Raw genomic sequence first — 26,857 nt, 5'->3', positions numbered from 1 at the left:
GTTGTATATGCATTAGATGTATTTCAAAAAGTCAAAGCAATGGTTTTAAATCTTCAAAACATATATGTATTTGTAAGTCTATTACTAGACACTAGTTATATTACAATAATCTGCAATATTACAAATTTTTATTTTAAATTCAATAATCTATTAAAAGAAAAAAATAATAACAGATTTTTTTTTATGTTAGGAGTAATTTTGTATTATATTATGTTAGTAATGTGTCGATATATATATATAATGCTTTAACAACAAAATTGATTTCCTGAATAAAGTTAATTGCATTATTTTTCAAATGCTATCTTCTTGAACACTTGGTGTGAAGTTTTTGTTTTTAGAATAGTTTGAAATAGCCAGAACCCAATTTCTAATAATACAGTAGTCCAAGAGAAAAAATATTTCATAGTAGCCAATGATATATTGTAAAGTTGTAGAGCTAGCTAGAACCCCCAGTTTTCAAACTGCTTGAAGTGACTAGTTAGTGACCCATATGCTGAAAGCACAATACACACTCACCATGCTGTTATGTTAAAAACTAGCTAGCATTACAGCAGTTGATGATTAAGGGCCAGAGGGTGCATACACTACAACTATACATGCATATATAAGCGTGCAAGAAAAAAAAGAAATTTATGTAATAGCAAGCTAAATATTAATAATTATTAATGGTACAAAAGATTACATGACATTGATTTGAATAGTGCTATTGATATTATATAAGGTTATATAATGTGTGCAAGCAAGGATGCACTCTATTTTCAAGCCATAATTACAGCATACCCAGTTTTACTTACAATTAGCACAGCACAGCAAGGGTTCACAACTAATGAGCACAGCATGACCCAAGTCATTAAACCTCAATTTTCAAAATGTGTGCATAGCACAGCAGTAGTACTAAACCAGTGCACTGACTCATTCAATTAACTTACAGGGCATGGCACAGCCTACCTGAAATGACCCTGTCCCCAGCACAGCTTCAGTTAACTGAAGCCGCAGTCAACTAACCCTGTGCAGGGTACGGTCTGAGTCAACTAACCCTGTGCATGGTACAGCCTGAGTCCACTAACCCTGTGCACAGCACGACCTCAGTCAACTTACCCTGTGCATGGCACAGCTTCAGTCAACTAACCCTGTGCATGGCACAGCCTCAGTCAACCAACCCTGTGCATGGTATGGCCTGAGTAACTAACCCTGTGCACAGCGTGACCTCAGTCAACTTACCCTGTGCATGGCACAGCCTCAGTCAACCAACCCTGTGCATGGTATGGCCTGAGTAACTAACCCTGTGCACAGCGCAACCTCAGTCAACTTACCCTGTGCATGGCACAGCCTCAGTCAACTAACACTGTGCATGGCACAGCCTCAGTCAACTAACCTTGTGCACAGCACAGCCTCAGTGAACTAACCCTGTGCACAGCACGACCTCAGTCAACTTACCCTGTGCATGGCACAGCTTCAGTCAACTAACCCTGTGCATGGCACAGCTTCAGTCAACTAACCCTGTGCATGGCACAGCCTCAGTCAACTAACCCTGTGCACAGCACAGCCTCAGTCAACTAACCCTGTGCATGGCACAGCCTCAGTCAACTAACCGTGTGCACAGCATAACCTCAGTCAACTTACCCTGTGCATCGCACAGCCTCAGTCAACTTACCTCATAAAAATGTTCATGTCAATAATCTAATAAAAATAAAATGCTTCGCTAAGCGCAGCCTGATAGGACTGAAGAGGTCGAAACCCTGAACAGTTGGGGCAAATTTGGACACAATATTCAAGCTTGATACTGTCTGAATTTGTATTGTGATGAAATTTTTGACATACATGACATAATAGAGGTTTCTGACACAAAATAAATGTGGTCAAAGATCTTACAAATCTATTGTGCAATACTGTGCAATTGAAGATTTCTTCTTGAAACTTTTAAAAAATTTGAAATTTGAAAAATTTTGAAAAAAAAATATGAACCCCTTAAAAAAATTGGAAAAAAAAATTCACCCCAAACTTTTTGAATCCCCCCTTGGAGCAATTACCCCAAAACTCAATCCTAGCCTTTCCTTTTTAGTATGGAACCTTGTAGTACAATTTCAGAGAGATCCATGCACTTAAACACAAGTTAATTCTGGAAACTAAATCAATGCTTGTTTTTGGCCCATTTTTGGCCCCCTATTCCTGAATGTTTGGGGTATTTACCCCCAAACTCAATCACAGCCTTCCCTTTGTGATATGGAACCTTGTGGTACAATGTCAGGGAGATCCATACACTTACACACAAATTATTGTCCAGAAACTACAAAAATGCTTGTTTTTTGCCCCTTTTTGGCCCTTAATTCCTAAACTGTTGGCACCATAACCCACAAAATGAATCCCAACCTTCTACTTGTGGTATTAAACATTGTGGTACAATTTCAGAGCAATCGAAATACTTATACACAAGTTGTTATCCTGAAACTGGAAAAATACTTGTTTTGGGCCCCTAATTACTAAACGGTTGGTACCATCATCCCCAAAATCAATCCCAACCTTCCTTTTGTTGTACTGAACCTTCTTAAAAATTTCATAGAGATCAATTCACTTAAACTAAAGTTATTGTCCGGAAACAAAATATGTCTTCTGACGACGACGCAGACGACGACATCATACCATTATACGATCCCAAAAAAATGTTTGCGGTCGTATAAAAAGCTGGGTGCACATGGCATAGAGTTATGGATAATATAATCCAAAATAATATACATACAGTAAGTCTGTAAACAACATTAAAATTAAGATACTATGTTCAGTATGGATATAATGATGACAATATCTTATTTCTTGTTTACTTTTAATGCATATGAGACATAAAATTTGTCAATCCCATAAATTTACCCAAATTCCAATTTAATAATAATTCTAATATCATTTGATACCCTGTTGTTAAAGTAATATGAGGCAGGTGTTACCTGTGAAAGGGGACGAAGTCAGAAAACCTTTAGAATACTTTACTATATCCCGTCAACAGCAGATTTATATATATAAACATTTATTGCAATTCCCAGCATAATTTCTGGTGAGAAGTTAGTCCAAATAATAATGAGGTCTTGAAATGCTATTCTATTTTTTGCTTTGACGCCTTTCGTGTGTCGTAGGAAGGTGTCAAACAAATAACAAATAAAAAAGCCTTTCAAGAGGGCATAATTATTTGGACTCTCGGGGGAGCCTACTGCAATACTTAATTGATAGGGGTGCCCGCTGGGGTTCTGCTACCCCCACCCTTTTCATATAATTTAGATTTTGAAAATGTATACCTTTTCATATATTGCATAGGTGAAGTGTAACCTTTTTCAATATTGTTTGGGTTTCATATGGTGTGTAATGTATGAGTGGATTACCAAAGTGTCAAAAGAGAAAACTTGGTTGATAAAAGCACAGCCGGGAACACAAAGAATGATGCCAGATGAAGAAATTATTGGAACTTTGTTGACCTTTTCATATCTTTCTGATAGTTTTCCCAACCTATTCACACATTTTCAAGCTAAAAAAGGTGATCTATTCCAGCTGCACGTCCTATCACCTTGTATATAGGAAGTGGCCCCCCAAGTTTTGACTAGTGAGAAAGTAACTGAATTAAATCAAGCTTGGTATTGCATCATATATTTGATTATTCATTGTGACCTTGATGAACCTTGGAAGTGCCCCAATTTTTTTCTACAATGTTGTCCTTCAACTGCAGATCATTTATCACTTAGCAGATTTGAGATATGTGCTGTCGTTTTAGAGATAATGCAGGTTCAAATTTTGCAAGCGGAGGCATGTATTTCTGAATGAACAACAGCTTACCACCTGAAATTTTCAGAAAATGAAGAGTTTAACATGGTTATATGTTTGATTAATTACCAAAAACTTTCAATGAAAAACTTTTTAAAAAAATCAATTTAAAATATCCAGGTTTTACATTGACTTTTTAAGTTTCATAAGTTCTATTTATACAATTGATATTGCATCATTTTTGGCACTTTGCCAAATGGGGTCATTTAGTATATCAAATTGAACGTCTGAACGAGCTCTACTCAAAAATGAAAATTTTAAACCCCCTTTTCATCCCAGTGCAAAGGATGGGGTCATTTAGTGCAAAAAATTAAAACTTTTCAGATGGTTAGGTTGTCGCATATCAAATGAAAGTCCATAAAGCGTACATTTCAAATATCAAATTGACGTCCCCCGAAAATGCCTGCTTTGGGTGGGGTCATTGAGTGCAAAAAATACAATGTCTCATAAAATAAGGTTGTCATATATCAAATGAAAGGTCATAATGTGTACATTTCAAATATCAAATTCCTGTTCCCAAAAATGAGTAAGATGGGGTTATTAAGTGCAAAAATCAAACTTTCTAGAAAATGGTGTTGTCGCATAGCAAATGAAAGGTCATCAAGTCTACATTACAAATATCATAGTTACAATCTCGAAAATTTTGGCGAAATGGGTCATTAAGTGTATAAAGTGAAAAGCTTAAGGTTCAAAAGGTATGATTGTCGTATATCAAATGAAAGATCGTAAAGAGTACATTACAAAAACATCACCTTTACAGGAAAGACCTTTCAATTGTTTTACAAACAATTGAGATACAAGTGTTTTTAAGGTCTTTCCACTACGTTAGAAAAGACCTTATCTTTTTTTGGCATGGACTCGCCACATTTCTGTTGAAGTTATCAAGACCAAATATGGACCATTGATTGACCTCATCATGAAGTATTACCAGATGACCCTGTTAAGGATTTCATCATCCCCTTTTATTGTTTTTTTTTTACATGACCCCCCCCCCCCCCCTCCCCACGTTGTTTTTGAAGATATCATGATCTTATTTGGACAATAGGTAGATCCCATCATGCTGTATTACCAGATGAGGCTGCAAAGGATTTCATTATCCCTTTTGAGAGTTATGTCCCCTTGAAGCAATTTCTTTTATATGCATTTTTCTTAATAAACTGCTTTGCTTAAATGGAGAGTTGTCTCATTGGCAATCATACCACATCTTTTTGTGTTTATATGATGAACAAATTGTGTCAAATTGTCTTTAAAGGCCATTATAACTCCTTAAGGGGTCAATTAACAATTTTAGTCATGTTGACTTATTTGTAGATATTACTTTGTAGAATATTTTGGCTGTAACAGTTTATCTTTATCTATAATAATATTCAAGATAATAACCCAATAAAAAACATCGCTGAGTGCAGTCTCATAACGACTGCAGAGGTCGAACCATGAACAGTTGGTGCAAGTTTGGACACAATATTCAAGCTTGATACTGTCTGAATTTGGATTGTGATCAAATTTTTGACATAATATAGGTTTCTGACACACACAAAATGTGGAAAAAGATCTGTACAACTTGAAATGGGTTAAAATATTTGTATTAATTTTTAATTGAAGATTTTTTGCTATTGCGCAATACTGTGATATTGTGCTACTGTGCAATAAAATATTTCTTACTATTGTGCAATAAAATATTTCTTACTATTGTGCAATACTGTGCAATTGAACATTTCTTGCTATTGCGCAATACATTGCAATTGAAGATTTCTTGTTATTGCGCAATACTGTGCAATTAAGAATTCTTGCTATTGCACAATACTGTGCAATTGAAGATTTCTTGCTATTGCGCAATACTGTGCAATTGAAGATTTCTTGCTATTGCGCAATACTGTGCTTTTGTCCACTAAATTGGTAATTTTAAGGAAATTTTGCAGTAGACGGACAAGGGTAAAACTTAATGCCCCCTCCGCTACAGCGGGGGCATAAAAAATTATTGGTAAAATCTGCTATCTGTCATAATCTGAGAACTTAACGACAATTGGTTGTTTGATTCGTCTGAAAATTTCAGGGCTGATAGACCTTTACCTAATGAACATTTTTACCCTATCAGATTTGCTCTACATGCTTTAGTTTTCGAGATATAAGCCAAAAACTATATTTGACCCCTATGTTCTATTTTCAGCAATGGCAGCCATGTTTGTTGATAGATCTAAACTTTGGATACAATTTATAAACTAGATACCCTAAGAAACATTCTGTTAAAGTTTTAAAGTATTTGGCTCAGTAGTTCAGAGGAGAAGATTTAGGCCAGGTGAGCTAAAAAGCAGTACTTAAGATATTAGCATGTTAATGTTTATACTAGTAAATTGAAAATACCTTTATAACAGTAAATAAATTACTATGAACATCAGAAAAGTCTTCTCCTGTACAATGAAATCTAAAGTCTGGCTTTGAGATAACTAATTTACCAATTCCTCTCAAATTATCCCATACAGCCGGATTATCTGCAGTACCATTTCTAAAATGATAAAAAGCACAATACATAAACATCAGTATATACAAAAAAAATTAAGTTTAAGAGAGCTCCTCAATTCTTATTCTCTAAAAGTTTCATGAAGATTTATCAATTGGTTCAGAAGGAGTTGCAAATGCAAAATGGAAATATGCTTAAAAAGAAATGACAAGTGAATCCGTGAGCTACGTACTGCTCACTAATGATACCCACGCTAAAAGTATACAGTAAACAGGAAGTTGTTGAGTGATCAATCTGAAACTACATCACACAGTATAGCTCACTGATATAAACCTTGATACCTAATTTCAGGAAGCCTTATGTAGTTTCTGAGAAAAATCTGACGAAAAATTTTCTACTTGGCTATTAAGTGTAAAAATGTGTACTAAGTGTTTGGTAAACAGGAAGTTGTTGAGCAATGAATCTGAAAACACATCACACAGTATAGCTCACTGATATTTACCTTGACACCAAATTTCAGGAAGCCTTGTTATGTAGTTTCTGAGAAAAATCTCACGAAAAATTTTCTACTTGGCTATTAAGTGTAAAAATGTGTAAGTTTTTCGGTAAACAGGAAGTTGTTGAGCGATGAATCTGAAAACACATCACACAGTATAGCTCACTGATATTAACCTTGATACCAAATTTCAGGAAGCCTTGTTATGTAGTTTCTGAGAAAAATCTCACGAAAAATTTTCTACTTGGCTATTAAGTGTAAAAATGTGTAAGTTTTTCGGTAAACAGGAAGTTGTTGAGCGATGAATCTGAAAACACATCACACAGTATAGCTCACTGATATTAACCTTGATACCAAATTTCAGGAAGCCTTGTTATGTAGTTTCTGAGAAAAATCTCACGAAAAATTTTCTACTTGGCTATTAAGTGTAAAAATGTGTAAGTTTTTCGGTAAACAGGAAGTTGTTGAGCGATGAATCTGAAAACACATCACACAGTATAGCTCACTGATATTAAACTTAATACCAAATTTCTGGAAGCCTTATTATGTAGTTTCTGAGAAAAAATTTTCTACTTGGCTATTACGGTAAGTGTAAAAATGTGCAAGTGTTCAGTAAACAGGAAGTTGTTGAGCGATGAATCTGAAAACACATCTGTCTGTCTGTCGTGACACAGTATAGCTCACTGATATTAAACTTGATACCAAATTTTAGGAAGCCTTATTATGCTCTTACACTACACTATCATTTGAATAGAATATTGGCATACAATAAATACCTGTTTGCCTATAGAGTTATTAAAGATGATCTGAGCAGCACTTTGCAACAGATATAATATTATATAAAACAGCAAGATGATGCATTTTGTGTAATATCACTAATTAGTTTCAGTACTACAGGGAAATTGAATTCCCTGTCATTTATTCATCACCCAACAGAACTTGAGGTCATCCAATGTTCAGTACTTCAGTACTTTGATTAAAACTACAGAGAAAAGTATCAAAAATGAAAAAAAATAAAACAATAGACTAGTTCTAAATAATTCTGTCTAGATGGATGGACTGATTTTGAAATTTATGAATAATACCACTTGTGGGGCACTTGCCACTGCACAGCTGCAGCTCATGTTATACATGTAACAAAGAAAGCACACCCATTGATTTTTATTAAAATTCATATGCTCAACAGGTTGATTTAAATACATGTAGAGAATAGTTGATCTTGCCATGGATAGAAAACAAGTGCCTGTGCACGAAATCTCAAATTCAGTCAATCGTTTTTCTTGCATCGTTGTGTTTATCACCATGCATTTCAATAAACACGCCCACATCAACCATTTTGCAAGTTGCAATTTGACTACCGACCATGATCATGAATTATTTAATTCTGACATACTGAGAGAAGATCCATCTAAAAGTTCCATTCACTTCAACATTCCTTTTTATGTTTACTATGCCACCATTTATAATCAGCTGTTGAAAGAATGTACTAAGGAAATCCTGATTTTGATTGGTTAATCATCTGTGATGAGGATTGATCATAATTAAAGTACAAAACTGAGATCGGGAAGAGAATTGGAAGCAGAAAATGTTCACACCGGCCAGTCCCATAGGTCTATAAATATCCAGACAGTGTTTGTCTGTAACTTAAAGTGTTCCCCAGTATTTCCCACCAAAAGAGATCATGTGATAATTGTTTACAAGTTAAAGAAATCAAAACTTTTTCCATGTGGTCAGAAAATTCATTTCTTTTCTGGATTACTACTTTTATTACCGTACATTCTTTGGATAAATCACATTTCATTTAAGGTACAGTCAAGCATTTGTATTTGTAGAACAGTTTGCAATTAATGTGTTTACTTTAACTGGGTCATCATAATAATGACATGGATGGACATCAGTTGTCAAAGAACATTCCTTGAGGCAGTGTTCATACCATTTAACACTACTTATATTTTAGATTCTTTATTGCCTCTTGGCCACAAATCTATTGCATTTTCATGCTTGGCAGACAAGAAAATAAATGTGGTGCTAGGAATTTTAAGAGTGGCACTTAATTAGGTCATGGTAATCCATGACAACTTACTCAATTCGTAATCCACACATGGCTGCAAATGCTGATACAATTCTGGTGTATGTTTCTTCAGAAATAAAAGGAGTCTTGAAAAGGCTTTTAGCATATACAGTATAAGTCTTTGATTTCTGGTGACTTGTATTTACAAACCATCTCAGTACAGTGATATAATCCTTCATTCGGGTATATATAAGTGATCCATTTTCAGAAGTCAAACTGAAATACAGTAACATTTATTATTATCAATGGTAATCACTAAAATGAACAGTTTGATACAAATTCATAGATCATTGTAGATGTTAAATACTAGACAGTTGAGCAAGTATTAGACACTATTACATAGGAAAAATTGCAACATATGTTTTCATATGTTTAACATATGTTTTTCATATGTTTAACATAAGTTTTTCATATGTTTGAAAACATGTGGAAACATATGTTTAGGCCCGATATGAAAACATATGTTTTTGAACATATGAAAAACATATGGAAAACATATGTTGCAATTTATCCTGTGTATACAATGATAAACAAGCTTGATATATCTGTAAATTTGGATTGTGGTTAAATGATTAATTAATACCCAAGTTATTGCACAATAAAATGCTTCGCTGGGGCGCAGCTTGATACGACCGCAGAGGTCGAACCCTGAACAGTTGGGGCAAGTATGGACACAACATTCAAGCTTGATACAGCTCTGAATTTGGATTGTTATTAAATATTTGACACAGCATAGGTTTCTGACACAGAAAGAATGTGGTCTAAGAACTTGAATTTTTTTTAATTTACCTATTATGGTCCAATGTCCAAAATCAAAATACATGGTTAGATTCAGCATATCAAAGAACCCCATATATTCAATTTTTGTTAAAATCAAAAAAAGTTTAATTTTGGACCCCAACTTGGACAAACTTGAAAACTGGGCCCATAATCAAAAATCTAAACACATGTTTAGATTCAGCATATCAAAGAACCCCAAGAATTCAATTTTTGCTAAAATCAAACTAAGTTTAATTTTGGACCCTTTGGACCTTAATGTAGACCAATTTAAAAAACGGAACTTAAAATTAAAAATCTAAATACACGGTTAGATTTGGAATATCAAAGAACCCCAATAATTCAATTTTTGATGAAATCAAACAAAGTTTAATTTTGGACCCTTTTGACCTCAATATGAACCAATTTGATAGTGGGGCCCACAAATAAAAAATCTAAATTCATGGTTAGATTCAGCATATCAAAGAACCCCATATATTCAATTTTTGTTGAAATCAAAAAAAGTTTAATTTTGGACCCCAACTTGGACCAACTTGAAAACTGGGCCCATAATCAAAAATCTAAACACATGTTTAGATTCAGCATATCAAAGAACCCCAAGAATTCAATTTTTGTTAAAATCAAACTCAGTTTAATTTTGGACCCTTTGGACCTCAATGAAGACCAATTTAAAAAACGGGACCCAAATTAAAAATCTAAAAACACGGTAAGATTTGGCATATCAAAGAACCCCAATAATTCAATTTTTGATGAAATCAAACAAAGTTTAATTTTGGACCCTTTTGACCTCAATATGAACCAATTTGATAGCGGGGCCTACAAATAAAAAATCTAAATACATGGTTAGATTCAGCATATCAAAGAACCTCATATATTCAATTTTTGTTGAAATCAAACAAAGTTTAATTTTGGACCCCAATTTGGACCAACTTGAAAACTGGGCCCATAATCAAAAATCTAAATACATGTTTAGATTCAGCATATCAAAGAACCCCATATATTCAATTTTTGTTGAAATCAAACAAAGTTTAAATACTGGACCCTATCTTGTACCAACTTGAAAACTGGGCCCATAATCAAAAATCTAAACACATATTTAGATTCAGCATATCAAAGAACCCCAAGAATTCAATTTTTGTTAAAATCAAACTAAGTTTAATTTTGGACCCTTTGGACCTTAATGTAGACCAATTTAAAAAACAGGACCCAAAATTAAAAATCTAAATACACGGTTAGATTTGGAATATCAAAGAACCCCAATAATTCAATTTTAGATGAAATCAAACAAAGTTTAATTTTGGACCCTTTTGACCTCAATATGAACCAATTTGATAACGGGGTCCACAAATAAAAAATCTAAATACATGGTTAGATTCAGCATATCAAAGAACCCCATATATTCAATTTTTGTTGAAATCAAACAAAGTTTAATTTTGGACCCCAATTTGGACCAACTTGAAAACTGGGCCAAAAATCAAAAATCTAAATACATGTTTAGATTCAGCATATCAAAGAACCTCATATATTCAATTTTTGCTAAAATCAAACAAAGTTTAATTTTGGACCCTTTGGACCTTAATGTAGACCAATTTGAAAACTGGACCCAAAATTAAAAATCTAAATACACTGTTAGATTCGGCATTACAAATAAATAAATGTGATCAAAGATTTTACAAATCTAATGCGCCATACTGTGCAATTAAAGATTACTTCTTGAAATTTTTCAATATTTGAAATTTGAAAAAAAAATAATATTTGAAGAATAATTCTTTTTAATTTCTGAAATCTGAAATGAGAAAAAATTGGCCCCCCACAATTTCTTTTTATCCCCCCCCCCCCCCTTTTTCCCCCAAAAAAATTCCGTCCCTCAAGATATGGTCATAATCTCAATTCAAATTTCCAATGGAGTTGGCAACCATAATTACCCATTTAAATTTACCATAGTGCTAACTTAATCTATTTTATAATAGAATTAATAAAAATATAGTGTCAAATCTTTCATATGGATTTTTTTGTAAAAAAAAAAGATGCAACATTTGCAGATATTTTTACTGGTCTTCCTTTATAAATATGCATTTCTTTAAACATAATTTAAAAGCAGTGTAAGGGAAGTAACCAAAACGTTGTATTTGGATTACCTCCCTTACACTGTTTTAGATTATCTTTATTGTTCATTAACCATTACTTTATACATAATTTAAAAGCAGTGTAAGGGAGATAATTTCAATGATGTATTTGATTTATCTCCCTTACACTGCTTTAAATTATGTTTTGTACTAAAGTATTTGTCCATTGACCCGGACAACCTTGTTTTTCCCCCTTTTTTGCCCCTAATTCCTAAACGGTTTGAGCCATAATCCCCCAAAGCAAATCCTAACCATCCCTTTGTGGTATGGAAACTTGTAGTATAATTTCAGAGAGATCCATACACCGTTCCACAGTTATTGTCTGGAAACTAGAAAATGCTCATTTTTGGCCCCTTTTTGGCCCCTAATTCCTTAACTGTTGGTACCATAACCCCCAAAATCAATCCCAATCTTCCTTTTGTGGTATTTAACCTTATGGTCAAATTTCAAAAAGATCCATTCACTTAAACTAAGGTTAGAGTGCGAAAACCAATGTGTCTTCGGACGACGACGCCGGACGACGACGACGACGACGCCAACGTCATACCAATATACGACCACATAATTTTTTTGCGGTCGTATAAAAACCAAATGTCATTTAAAATGTCATGGACTATGATAACGCCATATTATCACAAATATTTTTGTCATTTATTTTAAGCATCTTAAACATACATTTTGAAATATTTTCAATTTGCTGGACAAAGGTTACCCAGCACACATAAATTTCGTGCTGGACCTTCTGAACTATGCCAGACCTAAATTTTCACCAAACTTTCACCAGAAAATTGAAAAATATTTGTTACATTTATAGTAGGAATAATTCCACTGCATCAGGTATCCCAAACACCACAGTGTGTGAACAGAACTGTACGGTTTTATAATGTTTTGGTCATTCGGGAGACTGTCAAGCAGGGCTCGGACATTCTAAAAAATAACAAGTTGCTTTATAGAAACTTTGATGAACTTTGTTCGGTGTGAGCCAAGGCTCTGTGTTGAAGACCAGACTTTTACCTATAATGGTTTACTTTTATAAATTTTGACTTGGATGGAGAGATGTCTCATTAGCACTCATAACACATCTTCTTATATCTATCTAATGTCACTAAATAATAATATAACATTTCAGCTTCAAGTTTTGGTAATCAAAACTTTCTATATGTATATATGAACCAATAAAATAATAAAAACGACATATGCATCCAAACATTTTCCTTAGAATAGTGGGGCTCCTAGTAAATCGATCAAAGCTATCACAGAGCAGCGATAAAAAATGTCAAATAAAAATAGAATTAAATGCTCCGCAGGGCGCAGCTTGATACGACCGCAGATGTCGAACCCTGAACAGTTGGGGCAAGTATGGACACAACATTCAAGCTTGATACAGCTCTGAATTTGGATTGTGATTAAATATTTGACACAGCATAGGTTTCTGACACAGAATGAATGTGGTCTAAGAACTTAAAAATTTTAAATTGGACATTCACCTATTATGGTCCAATATCCAAAATGTAAATACATGGTTAGATTCAGCATATCAAAGAACCCCAAGAATTCAATTTTTGATGAAATCAAACAAAGTTTAATTTTGGACCCTTATGACCTCAATGTGGACAAAGTTGATAATGGGGCCCAAAAATCAAAAATCTAAATACATGGTTAGATTCAGCATATCAAAGAACCCCATATATTCAATTTTTGTTGAAATCAAACAAAGTTTAATTTTGCACCCCGATTTGGACCAACTTGAAAACTGGGCCCATAATCAAAAATCTAAATACATGTTTAGATTCAGCATATCAAAGAACCCTAAGAATTCAATTTTTGTTAAAATCAAACTAAGTTTAATTTTGGACCATTTGGACCTTAATGTAGACCAATTTGAAAACGGAACCAAAAATAAAAAATCTAAATACACAGTTAGATTCGGCATATCAAAGAACCCCAATAATTCAATTTTTGATGAAATCAAACAAAGTTTAATTTTGGACCCTTTGGACCTCAATGTGGACCAATTTAAAAACGGGGCCCAAAATCCAAAAACTTAATACACGGTTAGAATCAGCATATTAAAGAACCCCAAGAATTCAAGAATAAAACCCCATTGAAATTGGTCAAGAAATAATCATTTCAAACGAAGTATCTTCTTTTGCACAATACTGTGCAATTGAATATTTCTTGCTATTGCGCAATACTGTACAATTGACAATTTCTTGCTATTGCGCAATATTGTGCTATTGGATATTTCTTGCTATTGCACAATACTGTGCAATTGAAGATTTCTTGCTATTGCGCAATACTGTGCAATTGAAGATTTCTTGCTATTGTACAATACTGTGCAATTGAAAATTTCTTGCTATTGCACAATACTTATTATATAATAATTTACACATCCTGTTTGGTGTGTATCTCCTACCATATCATTATTATTTGCTTTTAAATATAAAACAGAAATAACCAACTTAAAATGGAAAATTTTAAAAGAAAAAAAAAGGAAAAAAAGAAAAAAAAGGAAACCCCCCCCACTCCCAATTTTTTGAACCCCCTTATGATTCATCACCCCCAAACTCAATCCCAGCCTTCCCTTTGTGGTATGGTACCTTGCAGTACAATTTCAGAGAGATCCATACACTTGAACACAAGTTATTGTCTGGAAACTAGAAAAATGCTTATTTTTGGCCCCTTTTTCCTAAATGTTTTGGGCAATTACCCCCAAACTCAATTCCAGCTTTCCCTTTGTGATATGGAACCTTGTAGTACAATTTCAGAAAGATCAATACACTTACACACAAGTTATTATCATGAAACTAGAAAAATGCTTGTTTTTTGCCCCTTTTTTGGCCCCTAATTCCTAATATTTTGAGGCAATTGCCCCCAAAAATCAATCCCAGCATTCCCTGTGTGATATGGAACCTTGTGGTATAATTTCAGATAGATCCATACACTTGAACACAAGTTATTGTCTGGAAACTAGAAAAATGCTTATTTTTGGCCCCCTTTTGGCCCCTAATTCCTTAACGTTTTGGGCAATTACCCCCAAACTCAATTCCAGCCTTTCCTTTGTGATATGGAACCTTGTAGTACAATTTCAGAAAGATCCATACACTTACACACAAGTTATTGTCATGAAACTAGAAAAATGCTTGTTTTTTGCCCCTTTTTAGGCCCCTAATTCTAATATTTTGAGGCAATTACCCCCAAAATCAATCCCAGCATTCCCTGTGTGATATGGAACCTTGTGGTACAATGTCAGAGAGATCCATACACTAACACACAAGTTATGTCTGGAAGTTACAATAAAATGCTTCGCTGGGCGCAGCTTGATACGACCGCAGAGGTCGAACCCTGAACAGTTGGGGCAAGTATGGACACAACATTCAAGCTTGATTCAGCTCTGAATTTGGATTGTGATTAAATATTTGACACAGCATAGGTTTCTGACACAGAAAGAATGTGGTCTAAGAACTTGAATTTTTTTAATTTACCTATTATGGTCCAATGTCCAAAATCAAAATACATGGTTAGATTCAGCATATCAAAGAACCCCATATATTCAATTTTTGTTGAAATCAAACAAAGTTTAATTTTAGAACCCAACTTGGACCAACTTGAAAACTGGTCCCATAATCAAAAATCTAAACACATGTTTAGATTCAGCATATCAAAGAACCCCAAGAATTCAATTTTTGTTAAAATCAAACTAAAGTTTAATTTCGGACCCTTTGGACCTTAATGTAGACCAATTAAAAAAGGGACCCAAATTAAAAATCTAAAAACACGGTTAGATTTGGCATATCAAAGAACCCAAATAATTCAATTTTTGATGAAATCAAACAAAGTTTAATTTTGGACCCTTTTGACCTCAATATGAACCAATTTGATAGCGGGCCCACAAATAAAAAATCTAAATACATGGTTAGATTCAGCATATCAAAGAACCCCATATATTCAATTTTTGTTGAAATCAAACAAAGTTTAATTTTGGACCCTAATTTGGACCAACTTGAAAACTGGGCCAAAAATCTAAAATCTAAATACATGTTTAGATTCAGCATATCAAAGAACCCCATATATTCAATTTTTGTTGAAATCAAACAAAGTTTAATTTTGGACCCAACTTGGACCAACTTGAAAACTGGTCCCATAATCAAAAATCTAAACACATGTTTAGATTCAGCATATCAAAGAACCCCAAAATTTCAATTTTTGTTAAAATCAAACTAAGTTTAATTTTGGACCCTTTGGACCTTAATGTAGACCAATTTAAAAAAAACGGGACCCAAAATTAAAAATCTAAAAACACGGTTAGATTTGGCATATCAAAGAACCCAAATAATTCAATTTTTAATGAAATCAAACAAAGTTTAATTTTGGACCCTTTTGACCTCAATATGAACCAATTTGATAGCGGGCCCACAAATAAAAAATCTAAATACATGGTAAGATTCAGCATATCAAAGAACCCCATATATTCAATTTTTGTTGAAATCAAACAAAGTTTAATTTTGGACCCCAATTTGGACCAACTTGAAAACTGGGCCAAAAATCTAAAATCTAAATACATGTTTAGATTAAGCATATCAAAGAACCCCATATATTCAATTTTTGTTGAAATCAAACAAAGTTAAATTTTGGACCCCAACTTGGACCAACTTGAAAACTGGGCCCATAATCAAAAATCTAAACACATGTTTAGATTCAGCATATCAAAGAACCCCAAGAATTCAATTTTTGTTAAAATCAAACTAACTTTAATTTTGGACCCTTTGGACCTTAATGTAGACCAATTTAAAAAACGGGACCCAAAATTAAAAATCTAAAAACACGGTTAGATTTGGCATATCAAAGAACCCCAATAATTCAATTTTTGATGAAATCAAACAAAGTTTAATTTTGGACCCTTTTGACCTCAATATGAACCAATTTAATAGCGGGGTCCACAAATAAAAAATCTAAATACATGGTTAGATGCAGCATATTAAAGAACCCCATATATTCAATTTTTGTTGAAATCAAACAAAGTTTAATTTTGGACCCCAATTTGGACCAACTTGAAAACTGGGCCAAAAATCAAAAATCTAAATACATGTTTAGATTCAGCATATCAAAGAACCCCATATATTCAATTTTTGTTAAAATCAAACAAAGTTAAATTTTGGACCCTTTGGACCTTAATGTAGACCAATTTGAAAACTGGACCCAAAATTAAAAATCTAAATACACGGTTAGATTCGGTATAACAAATAAATAAATGTGGTCAAAGATTTTACAAATCTAATGCGCCATACTGGTCTTCCTTTATAAATATGCATTTCTTTAAACATAATTTAAAAGCAGTGTAAGGAAAGTAACCAAAACGTTGTATTTGGATTACCTCCCTTACACTGTTTTAAATTATCTTAATTGTTCATTAACCATTACTTTATACATAATTTAAAAGCAGTGTAAGGGAGATAATTTCAATGATGTATTTGATTTATCTCCCTTACACTGCTTTAAATTATGTTTTGTACTAAAGTATTTGTCCATTAATGAGGACAACCTTGTTTTTCCCCCTTTTTTGCCCCTAATTCTTAAACGGTTTGAGCAATAACCCCCCAAAGCAAATCCTAACCATCCGTTTGTGGTATGGAAACTTGTAGTATAATTTCAGAGAGATCCATACACCGTTCCACAGTTATTGTCTGGAATCTAGAAAATGCTTATTTTTGGCCCCTAATTCCTTAACTGCTGGTACCATAACCCCCAAAATCAATCCCCACCTTCCTTTTGTGGTATTGAACCTTATGGTAAAATTTCATAGAGATCCATTCACTTAAACTAAAGTTAGAGTGCGAAAACTAATGCGTCTTCGGACGACGACGCCGGACGACGATGACGACGACGACGCCAACTTTATACCAATATACGACCACAAAAATTTTTTGCGGTCGTATAAAAATGCTTATTTTTGGCCCCTTTTTGGCCCCTAATTCCTTAACTGTTGGTACCATAACCCCCAAGATCAATCCCAACCTTCCTTTTGTGGTATTGAACCTTATGGTAAAATTTCATAGAGATCCATTCACTTAAACTAAAGTTAGAGTGCGAAAACCAATGTGTCTTCTGACGACGCTGGACGACGACGACGACGACAACGTCATACCAATATACGACTGCAAAAATTTTTTGCGGTCGTATAAAAACCCATAATTGTTACTACCAGAATTTTTACATGTACCTTTTCTGATATATAGTCTTACCTGTCTGAAAGTATAAAAGCCATTGTCCCAGTAGAAACCCAAATATATTCATTTTCTATATATATTCAAAAGTTAATGGAGGGTGATACTGCTTATTATTATGAAGAAATTCATAAAATATAAGGATTTTGTGTTTCTTTGTCTTTTAGATAACAACTTACACCCCTTATCCTTGATACATTTTATTATTTAGAGCTTTGTATCACCAGTAGCAAAGCTAGGTTTAATCCACCATTTTTTCCAGCTTTTGACTCGTTTTGCCATTTGAATGGGGACTTTCAGTTCAGTATTTATCTAATTGGCAATTCTACCAAATCTTCTTATTTTTATATCATGACATGTTTATTGACATATACGTGTATTTTCTTTGTTCCGCGAATAGCTACAACCATTCCACATTTGAATGCCTTTATCAAGTTAGAATATCCCGGTCCTCTGATGAAACATTCTTCTTGTATTGTTAATATGCAAATGTATTATTTTTTTTTACCTGTTGGGATTAATAATTTAAGTAAACTTCAAAATATGATTACCCTTCCGGAGCACCTAGTCACCTTTTCGGTTATTTATTTTTGTACGAGAACTATTTACATTTGTACTGTCCTTTTATTTTGTCTTGTATACTTATTGTTCCAATGTTGACTTTTTTCTCTGATAAAGACTGAATTCGTGCTCATTTTTATTTCAAATACCATAGATGAATATAATAGGACAGACAAGGAACAACCAATGAAACGCATATGTAATGTATTAAATGAAGTTGCCCAAGCGATTGTTCAGGAAAGCTCCAAGTGATTGTACAGTCAATAAAAATATCCGACATTGAGAAAATGAATATATATACTGGGACAATGGCTTTTAAACTTTCAGACAGGAAAGACTATATATATATCTGAAGGTACATGTGAAAATTCTGGTAGTAACGATGGGTTTTTAGATGTTTATTTAACATTTTGATCGCTGTTCTGTGACAGTTTTGATCAATTTACTAGGAGCCCCACCATTCTAAGGAAAACGTTTGGATGCATATGTCGTTTTTATTATTTTATTGGTTCATATTTACATATAGAATGTTTTGATTACCAAAACTTGAAGCAGAAACATTATATAGTGACATTAGAGTTCATCAAAATTTCAATCAAGCAACTTGTTTTTTTTCGAATGTCGGAGCCCTGCTTGACAGTCTCCCGAATGACCAAAATATTAGAAAACTGTACAGTTCTGTTCCCACACTGTGAACTCTGTTCGACCGAAAAAGTCAGACCAAAAGTAATTCGGTCAGACAGAAATTTTTTCGGCTTTTTAGATGAATATTTAGTAGAAAAGGTCAATGATAACAAAAATCTAAAATCTACAAAATCTGTTATCAAGAATAGAAATATAGTATATATGCCAATACACATAACTAACAGCGCCTGGTGATGTTTAATAGCCTGACCAGTTTTGGTCAAAAATGGACCTTCATCAGAGGCAGAATGTTGGATTAATGTTTGCACCCTATTTATATAGATATGGTTACCAGCAGTTCAGTTAATCGGCGGTTCAGAATTATCCAGTGGATAAATATGTATCTGGGTCAAAGTCCCTAATGCACCTCGACATGTTTCTGTTTTTAACAAGTGACTGAGCTTAACCATTTGAGTTGATTTGGAAAGTAGAGGAACATAGAATAAATGTGTTAAAACTATTGAGCTATTAAATGTGTTCAAAGTATTAAATTTTCAAAGAACTTATTGTGTAAAACAGGGGATTTTTTACCACAAAAAGCCGCATCACGAAAGGATTTTCAAGGTATGCTAATTTATGGAAAAAGTAATCTCACTTCGTACCCTGAAAATTTAACCACATATGTGAAAATGTCTCAGCTTCGAAATGAGCCATCATACATATATCCAAGTTTACGATATGGACTAAGCCACAGAAGAAAACGTTACTACATGTATAACCGCCTATGGAGAAACAACTGCGAAACAAAACTAGCTCCAAATGGAGCTCTGAACCTGTTACCATATCTTTATAAATAGGGTGCAAACATTAATCCAACATTCTCCCTCTGATGGTCATTTTTGGACTGAAACCGGTCAGGCTATGAAACATCACCAGGCACTGTTAATTATGTGTATTGGCATATATACTATATTTTCATGCTTTCATATTTTCCCCCGCTGATACACATAATTAATCTGGCTTCTACTAACAAAAGCTCCATTAGGAGCTAATGTGTTTAGAGACCTCTTATGTCAGTACACCTTTCCTATATTGCCTTTTATTGAAGAATACTTATGAGCCATCTTTATTAGCATGCATTCATCATAACAACTTTTACAAAACATTGAATTTTTCTTTTTTGTCACACTCCTGACAAATTTGGCATGTTTTTGGAACAGAACTTTTTGCTACTAACATGTATACTTTGCAAAATTATGGAGCATATCATAGCTAGTCAAATAATGGAACATCTCGAAAAAAACAATATTTTATATGATTTACAACATGGTTTCCGATCAAAACGCTCTTGTGAGACACAATTACTATCTTTCATACAGGACCTTGCAAGAGACAACAATAACAACATACAAACTGATGTCATTGTGATGGACTTTGCCAAAGCTTTTGACAAAGTCCCTCACAAAAGGTTACGGCATAGACAATAATACCTTGGAATGGATTGGTGATTTTTTACACCATCGTACACAGACAGTCATGCTAGATGGAGAACAATCAGAAACTAGAGGCTCTAAAGAGCCTGTGTCGCTCACCTTGGTCTATGTGCATATTAAACAATGGACACAGATGGATTCATGACAAAATTGTGTTTTGGTGATGGTGATGTGTTTGTAGATCTTACTTTACTGAACATTCGTGCTCCTTACTATTATCTCTATCTATAATGAACTTGGCCCAGTAGTTACAGTGGAAAATATTTTGTAAAAATTTACAAAAATTTACAAAATTTATGAAAATTGTAAAAAATTGACTATAAAGGGCAATAACTCCTTAAGGGGTCAATTGACAATTTTGGTCATGTTGACTTATTTGTAGATCTAACTTTGCTGTACATTATTGCTGTTTACAGTTTATCTCTATCTATAATAATATTCAAGATAATAACCAAAAGCTGCAAAATTTTCTTAAAATTACCAATTCAGGGGCAGCAACCCAACAACATGTTGCCTGATTGGTCTGAAAATTTCAGGGCAGATAGATCTTGACCTAATGAACAATTTTATACCATCAGATTTGCTCTAAATGCTTTGGTTTCAGAGATATGAGCCAAAAACTGCATTTTACCCTATGTTCTATTTTTAGCCATGGCGGCCATCTTGGTTGGTTAGTGGGGTCATCGGACACATTTTTTAAACTAGATACCCCAATGATGATTGTGGCCAAGTTTGGTCAAATTTGGCCCAGTAGTTTCAGAGGAGAAGATTTTTGTAAAAGTTTACGGACGACGGACGACGGACGCAAAGTGATGAGAAAAGCTCACTTGACCTTTCAGGTCAGGTGAGCTTAAAATTGGGGTAACATCTGGAGTGCCACAGGGCACTGTCCTTGGCCCAATCTTATTCCTCATTTACATAAATGATTTCCCAGAATATTTACAACACAGCACCTTAAGGTTATTTGCCGATGACAGCATCATCTATAGAAACATCAAAAACATAGATGATGCATCCAAACTACAACAGGATTTAAATTCAGCGGCACAATGGGAAAAAGACTGGTTTATGTCATTTCACCCAGACAAATGCTCCATACTTAGAATTACACAAAAAAAGAAACCAGTCAACCATGACTATATCCTTCATGGTCACATTCTCCAAACTGAAACAGCTACAAAATATTTAGGCATAACCATCCAATCTGATCTCAAATGGAATAAACACATAAATAATATAACAGCTAATGCAAATCGACAACTTAATTTTCTAAAACGTAACCTTAAAGTTTCATCCAAACAAATTAAAGAAAGGGCATACATGTCATTAGTTAGACCTAAGCTTGAGTACAGTTCTTGCGTCTGGGACCCTCACAACAAAAACCAAATCAATCAAATTGAGATGGTCCAACGAAGAGCTGCTCGCTATACATGTAATAGATATTACAATACCAGCTCAGTCTCAAATATGCTTGATCACTTACAGTGGCCTACATTAGAATTGAGACGTATACAAACAAGACTAGTGGTATTCTATAAGATCATACATCAACACATAGCAATCTACCCCAAAGATCTTCTCGTTAAATCAGACAGTAGAACAAGACATAAACATACCAACCACTTTGAACAAATTCAAACAAATAAAGATTCTTACAAGTTCTCATTTTATCCACATACAATAGTACAATGGAACCTACTTCCTACACCAGCAATCCTTTGTACAACAGTCGACGGCTTCAAAGAGCAGATTTCTATATCTGCTCTTTCACAAATATTCTAAAAACTGCATAACATGTACATAGTTTTACCATGAAAAATACATAGGATAACAATCCACAAAAAAATTTATTAAATCACTGTTATATTTTTACTTTATTTTTCTATGCACCAATGCAATGTAACGTAAAATTACTGAAAATTTATTTCTTTTAAATTGTAAATAAGCCACGCATGCAACGGCACGTAATAGTCAAAGTTGTGACTGAGTGCGGAAATATGAAGATAGATAGATAGATGACCCCTTCTGTGGCCTGTGAATTATGAACTTTTCAAATTGCAATAGCATCAAAACAGCAAATATAATGAATAATAAAGATGGGTCATTATGTACATATACCCGGGGGAAACTTCGTGCAAAGCATAATTATTTATAGTTTCATTGCATTTAACATGTTTAATAGAAAAGGGGTGAAAATTTGGTGAAAATAAAATCAAGAATTTTGTAGAAAATCCACAGACTTTAATACAGAGATTTTTGTTATAAAATTTGAAACATTATTATATAAGTTTACTCACTTGTTTTTCTATGATCAGCTAGAGTTTATTGTTTACAAAAAGTCCTAAACAACCTTTAAATTCCAAAACACCTCCTGCTGAAGCACTTAAGTCGAGTGCACTCTGGAAGGTGTACTTGAATTGGTCCATATTTTTATTTATTTTAACCAATATCTAAATTTATAAACTTGTTTTAAGGAAATCATTGCTAGCACTGCATGCAATAATCCTCTATCTATCAAGTAACGAATTGCCAAATATGAGAGTACATGGGGAAAGCTGTGGATTTTCTATAAAATTTCCATATATGTTTAGCATTGAAACAACACAAGGGTACATAATCCTTAAATAGGTGATTATTAAAGAAAGACAACTCTTACTTCCAACCTTTGTGCTATGTGGACATAATCATGATAATGTTACTTGAATCAGTGATTTAGAAAATCACTCAATTAAGAAATCCCCTGACTGATAATAGTATATAAATACCTTGAGTTGATTATAGGAATGCTGGCCTTCAGCTCCTTCACCGCTTCATCAAGAAGTTCTGTGGTCTTTGAGTGAGCGTAAGCTGTTCTTTTAAGTCCGATATTAGGACCGAAATTTGTGTTTTTCAAAATCTCAATGTACTTCTTCTGCTGACTGCTCAAATTGTTTATTTTGGGGATTTTCTCGAGAACATCCGACAGTTTGCTACTATTCTTTTCATAGTAAATGTGAAGAAAGTTTTCTACGTGATATCGTTCCCAGTGGGATACACAATTTGGTAAATGACTATACAACCCTAGATAATTCTTGGAAACTTCGCGTCTGGCGATTTCTGTTTCTGAGTCTGGTTCCTTAAGACATGCCATGCTGCTGAAGACGAAAAACGAAATAACGCGGAGGACCCTCGGAGGATTCCGCTACCTATCTATCCATCTGTAAATAACTTCTGCCAGTTAAGGCACACCCTGGAACCCGGAGTACGGTGATTAAAATATTAAATATATACACTGAATATCCTCCACCAGTATTTACACTAGATCCATAAGAATTATATACACTGATAAAAGTTCTTTATCCACACATAAAATAATTATGTCCGATCTTAAATCTAAAAGTAATATTGTAGAAATTTCAAAATTTTGCATTTTAGATCATGATTATGAATAGGTGATCTGACTACACTATCATGACTCGCTATAGCATTTACTTATGTTTAAAACCACATTTTCTATTCTTTTTTTTTAGGCATAATGTTCAATAATTCGTACCGCTTATGGTGCAATCTATATATAAGATGTCTGCACAGAGGTTCTAAATGAATATTAATGTCATTAGTAAGCTCTTTATGTGCTGAGGTGATATAGTAGGCCACAGGCACTTGTCTCAGAATTTTTTTCCCCTACATATACCTTAATGTTGTATAGGAATTTTTTTTTCTGAGACAAGTGCCTGTGCAGTAGGCATAAGGATTCACAACAACAGTAACTAAGAAGATCTATTTCTACAGATAGACTATATTTAGCAAATAGCAATGATGATAATACTCTGTCATATGTTGACAATTGAAAATTTATTGTGTACACTTGAAAAAGAAAGTGCTGTTTTAATTGACTGGTTTAGATTTAATTGTATGCAGGCAAATCCTGATAAATTCCAAGCCATTGCAGTTGGAAATAAAACATTTGCAAAAAAGTCTGTTTTTAATATACAGTCAGCAAAAATATCCTGTGATGAGATTGTCAGACTTTTAGGTATTGATATTGACTATCAACTTAATTGTAATCACCACAATAAAAATATTTGTCGCAAAGCATCTCAACAACTGAATGTTTTAAAGCGCATTGGCTGCTACCTTACTAAATTAAATAAATTGACAATTTTCCACACATTTATTTTATCTAATTTTATTTTTTTGTCCTTTGGCATGCGGCATTTTTGCAACAAAAATAACACCACTAAATTAGAAAAAAAATCAGGAAAGGGCTTTACGATTCATATAGTGAAGACTATGCTAGTTCATATGATTAACTACTTTTACGAGCAAAGGTTCCATCACTGAAAATAAGACGTATGCGTAACATGGCTATTGAATGTTTTAAAATTTTATATAAATTGTCACCACCATGTTTACATGATTTAGTTGTATCGAAAGATTGTAAATATAATTTTAGATATTCTAATATTGAAGATATACCTAGGGTCCGCACATCATGCAACCTATGGTAAGAACTCTTTTAAATACACAGCTGCTGTTTTATGGAATGATCTACCTGATGATTTTAGAAAAATTGCTAATTTTAGTCATTTCAAAAATATTTTAAAGTCATGGAATGGAAATGACTGTAAGTGCACAGTTTGTGCAGATTTTTAGTTAATATATTATGCTAAAATTATTTACCATTTAGATCATACCCCCTTTTTTCTTTAAAACATTTTATGCTATGCATTTTACCAGCTTTTATGCCTAGTTTACACTTTTATGCTTTTAGCTTTAATACCTAGCTTATGCTTATATTCTGCTTATTACCATCATGCTTTTAGTGCTTCATTTTGTGTTGTGTAATTTATTGCATTATATTATGTGTCGTATTGTTATATGTTGTATTGTTATAAATGTCTTGTATGTCGGTTAAAAGCTCATTAGAGCTTATGTTGTCTCTGTTTGTATATCTTGCCGACTCTAAATAAAGCTTATTTATATTTATTTATATTTATAGCAAGCTACAAGTATTGGTGATCTTTTCAAGAATATCTTTACGTATAATATTCTAACCGGGTACACGGCTAGCCTAGCAGAAAACATGGAAAATGAGCAAGCGTTTCTTCACTACAATTGCAGAGCATACAGACTACATCTATTTTGTTTAGATTAAAGGCGGCTCTATTTGTTTGGAGAATGTATGTACCAGTAGCAATTTTTAGTCGTACTGGTATCCTCGAAATATCTCAGATGTTTGCATCTACAGTTCTTGCTATAGGATGACATTGTCCTACCTTATAACTCATTTCCAGATATGATAATGAAGGATACATTTTAGATTCACTGTTATTATGTTTTTTACAATAGTCATTAACCTTTGTTGATATTAATTTTTTCCATAAGATTTTGGATAACGGAAATGCCAAGAAAACTATAAAGTATCATCCGCGCCAATGTCATATTTCAGGCATAGCTTTTTTTATTTCAATGAACCAACTATTACTTCTCATGATTTTAATACTGAGCTGTCTCTCTGCAATTCTCCATTTTTTAGGTCAAAGAATATTTGTTTTATAATTTTAAGATGTAACAGTTAACTACCCAGGTAGCAAAAAAACATTTTATTGATATTTTTAGAATATATTGCAAAATGTCACAAAAATATCATTCAAGAATATTTTTTGACGTGAAATGTATGGCTGTACTCATGTGAATAGCATATTGTCTGGAAATATTTGTTCTGCATGTTTAAAGAACATTATTTTTAAATATTTTGATTTTATATTTTAATAAATAACATAATTTTGATATCATTCAGTGTCAATTGAAAATATCCAGACAAAATATATCATATCCTTTTCATGTCTATAATATGTTTTATGGATGTCTATAAAATGTTTTTAAAATATCAGAGGCATGTTTATGTAGAAATATTTCTTGAAAATGTAAATTAAATATTTCAACAATGTTTTATGGACGTCTTCCCAACATTCTTAAAATATCTTGGTAATATATTAGTAAAAAACATTATATAAATATTCAAACAATGTTTTATGTACAGACCAACTCTCAGCTTGCAAATATATCATGCATATTTAGACTAACATTTGTAAGCTCTCCTCCATGGCACCTGTTTCTTGTTCTATCATTATATGTAGTGTAATGAAGACTGTTTATTATTTTTATTTTTTTTACAATGCGATTGTTTTTTCTCCGACTTGTGGATATTTGAATTTTACTGCAAGCTTGCTCTTCTTGT

The 26,857-nt window shown here is 33.4% G+C and overlaps 1 protein-coding gene across 1 annotated transcript in view; it reads right to left on the bottom strand.

Annotated features, from left to right (window-relative positions):
• Positions 1-23,820, bottom strand: part of LOC127713089 (uncharacterized) — a 41,365-nt gene extending 17,545 nt beyond the window's left edge. The window contains exons 1-3 of the mRNA XM_052219706.1: positions 23,400-23,820; positions 8,842-9,045; positions 6,166-6,307 (exon numbers count right to left, since the gene is read on the bottom strand). Coding sequence (XP_052075666.1) covers positions 6,166-6,307; positions 8,842-9,045; positions 23,400-23,764 — 711 coding nt within the window. The 5' untranslated portion in view covers positions 23,765-23,820. The remainder of the gene's footprint in view (positions 1-6,165; positions 6,308-8,841; positions 9,046-23,399) is intronic.
• Positions 23,821-26,857: the final 3,037 nt, after the last annotated feature.

The sequence above is a fragment of the Mytilus californianus genome, unplaced genomic scaffold (assembly GCF_021869535.1).
Source record: "Mytilus californianus isolate M0D057914Y unplaced genomic scaffold, xbMytCali1.0.p SCAF_8, whole genome shotgun sequence".
NCBI lineage: Eukaryota > Metazoa > Mollusca > Bivalvia > Mytilida > Mytilidae > Mytilus > Mytilus californianus.
This window is presented reverse-complemented; position numbering and strand designations above follow the sequence as displayed.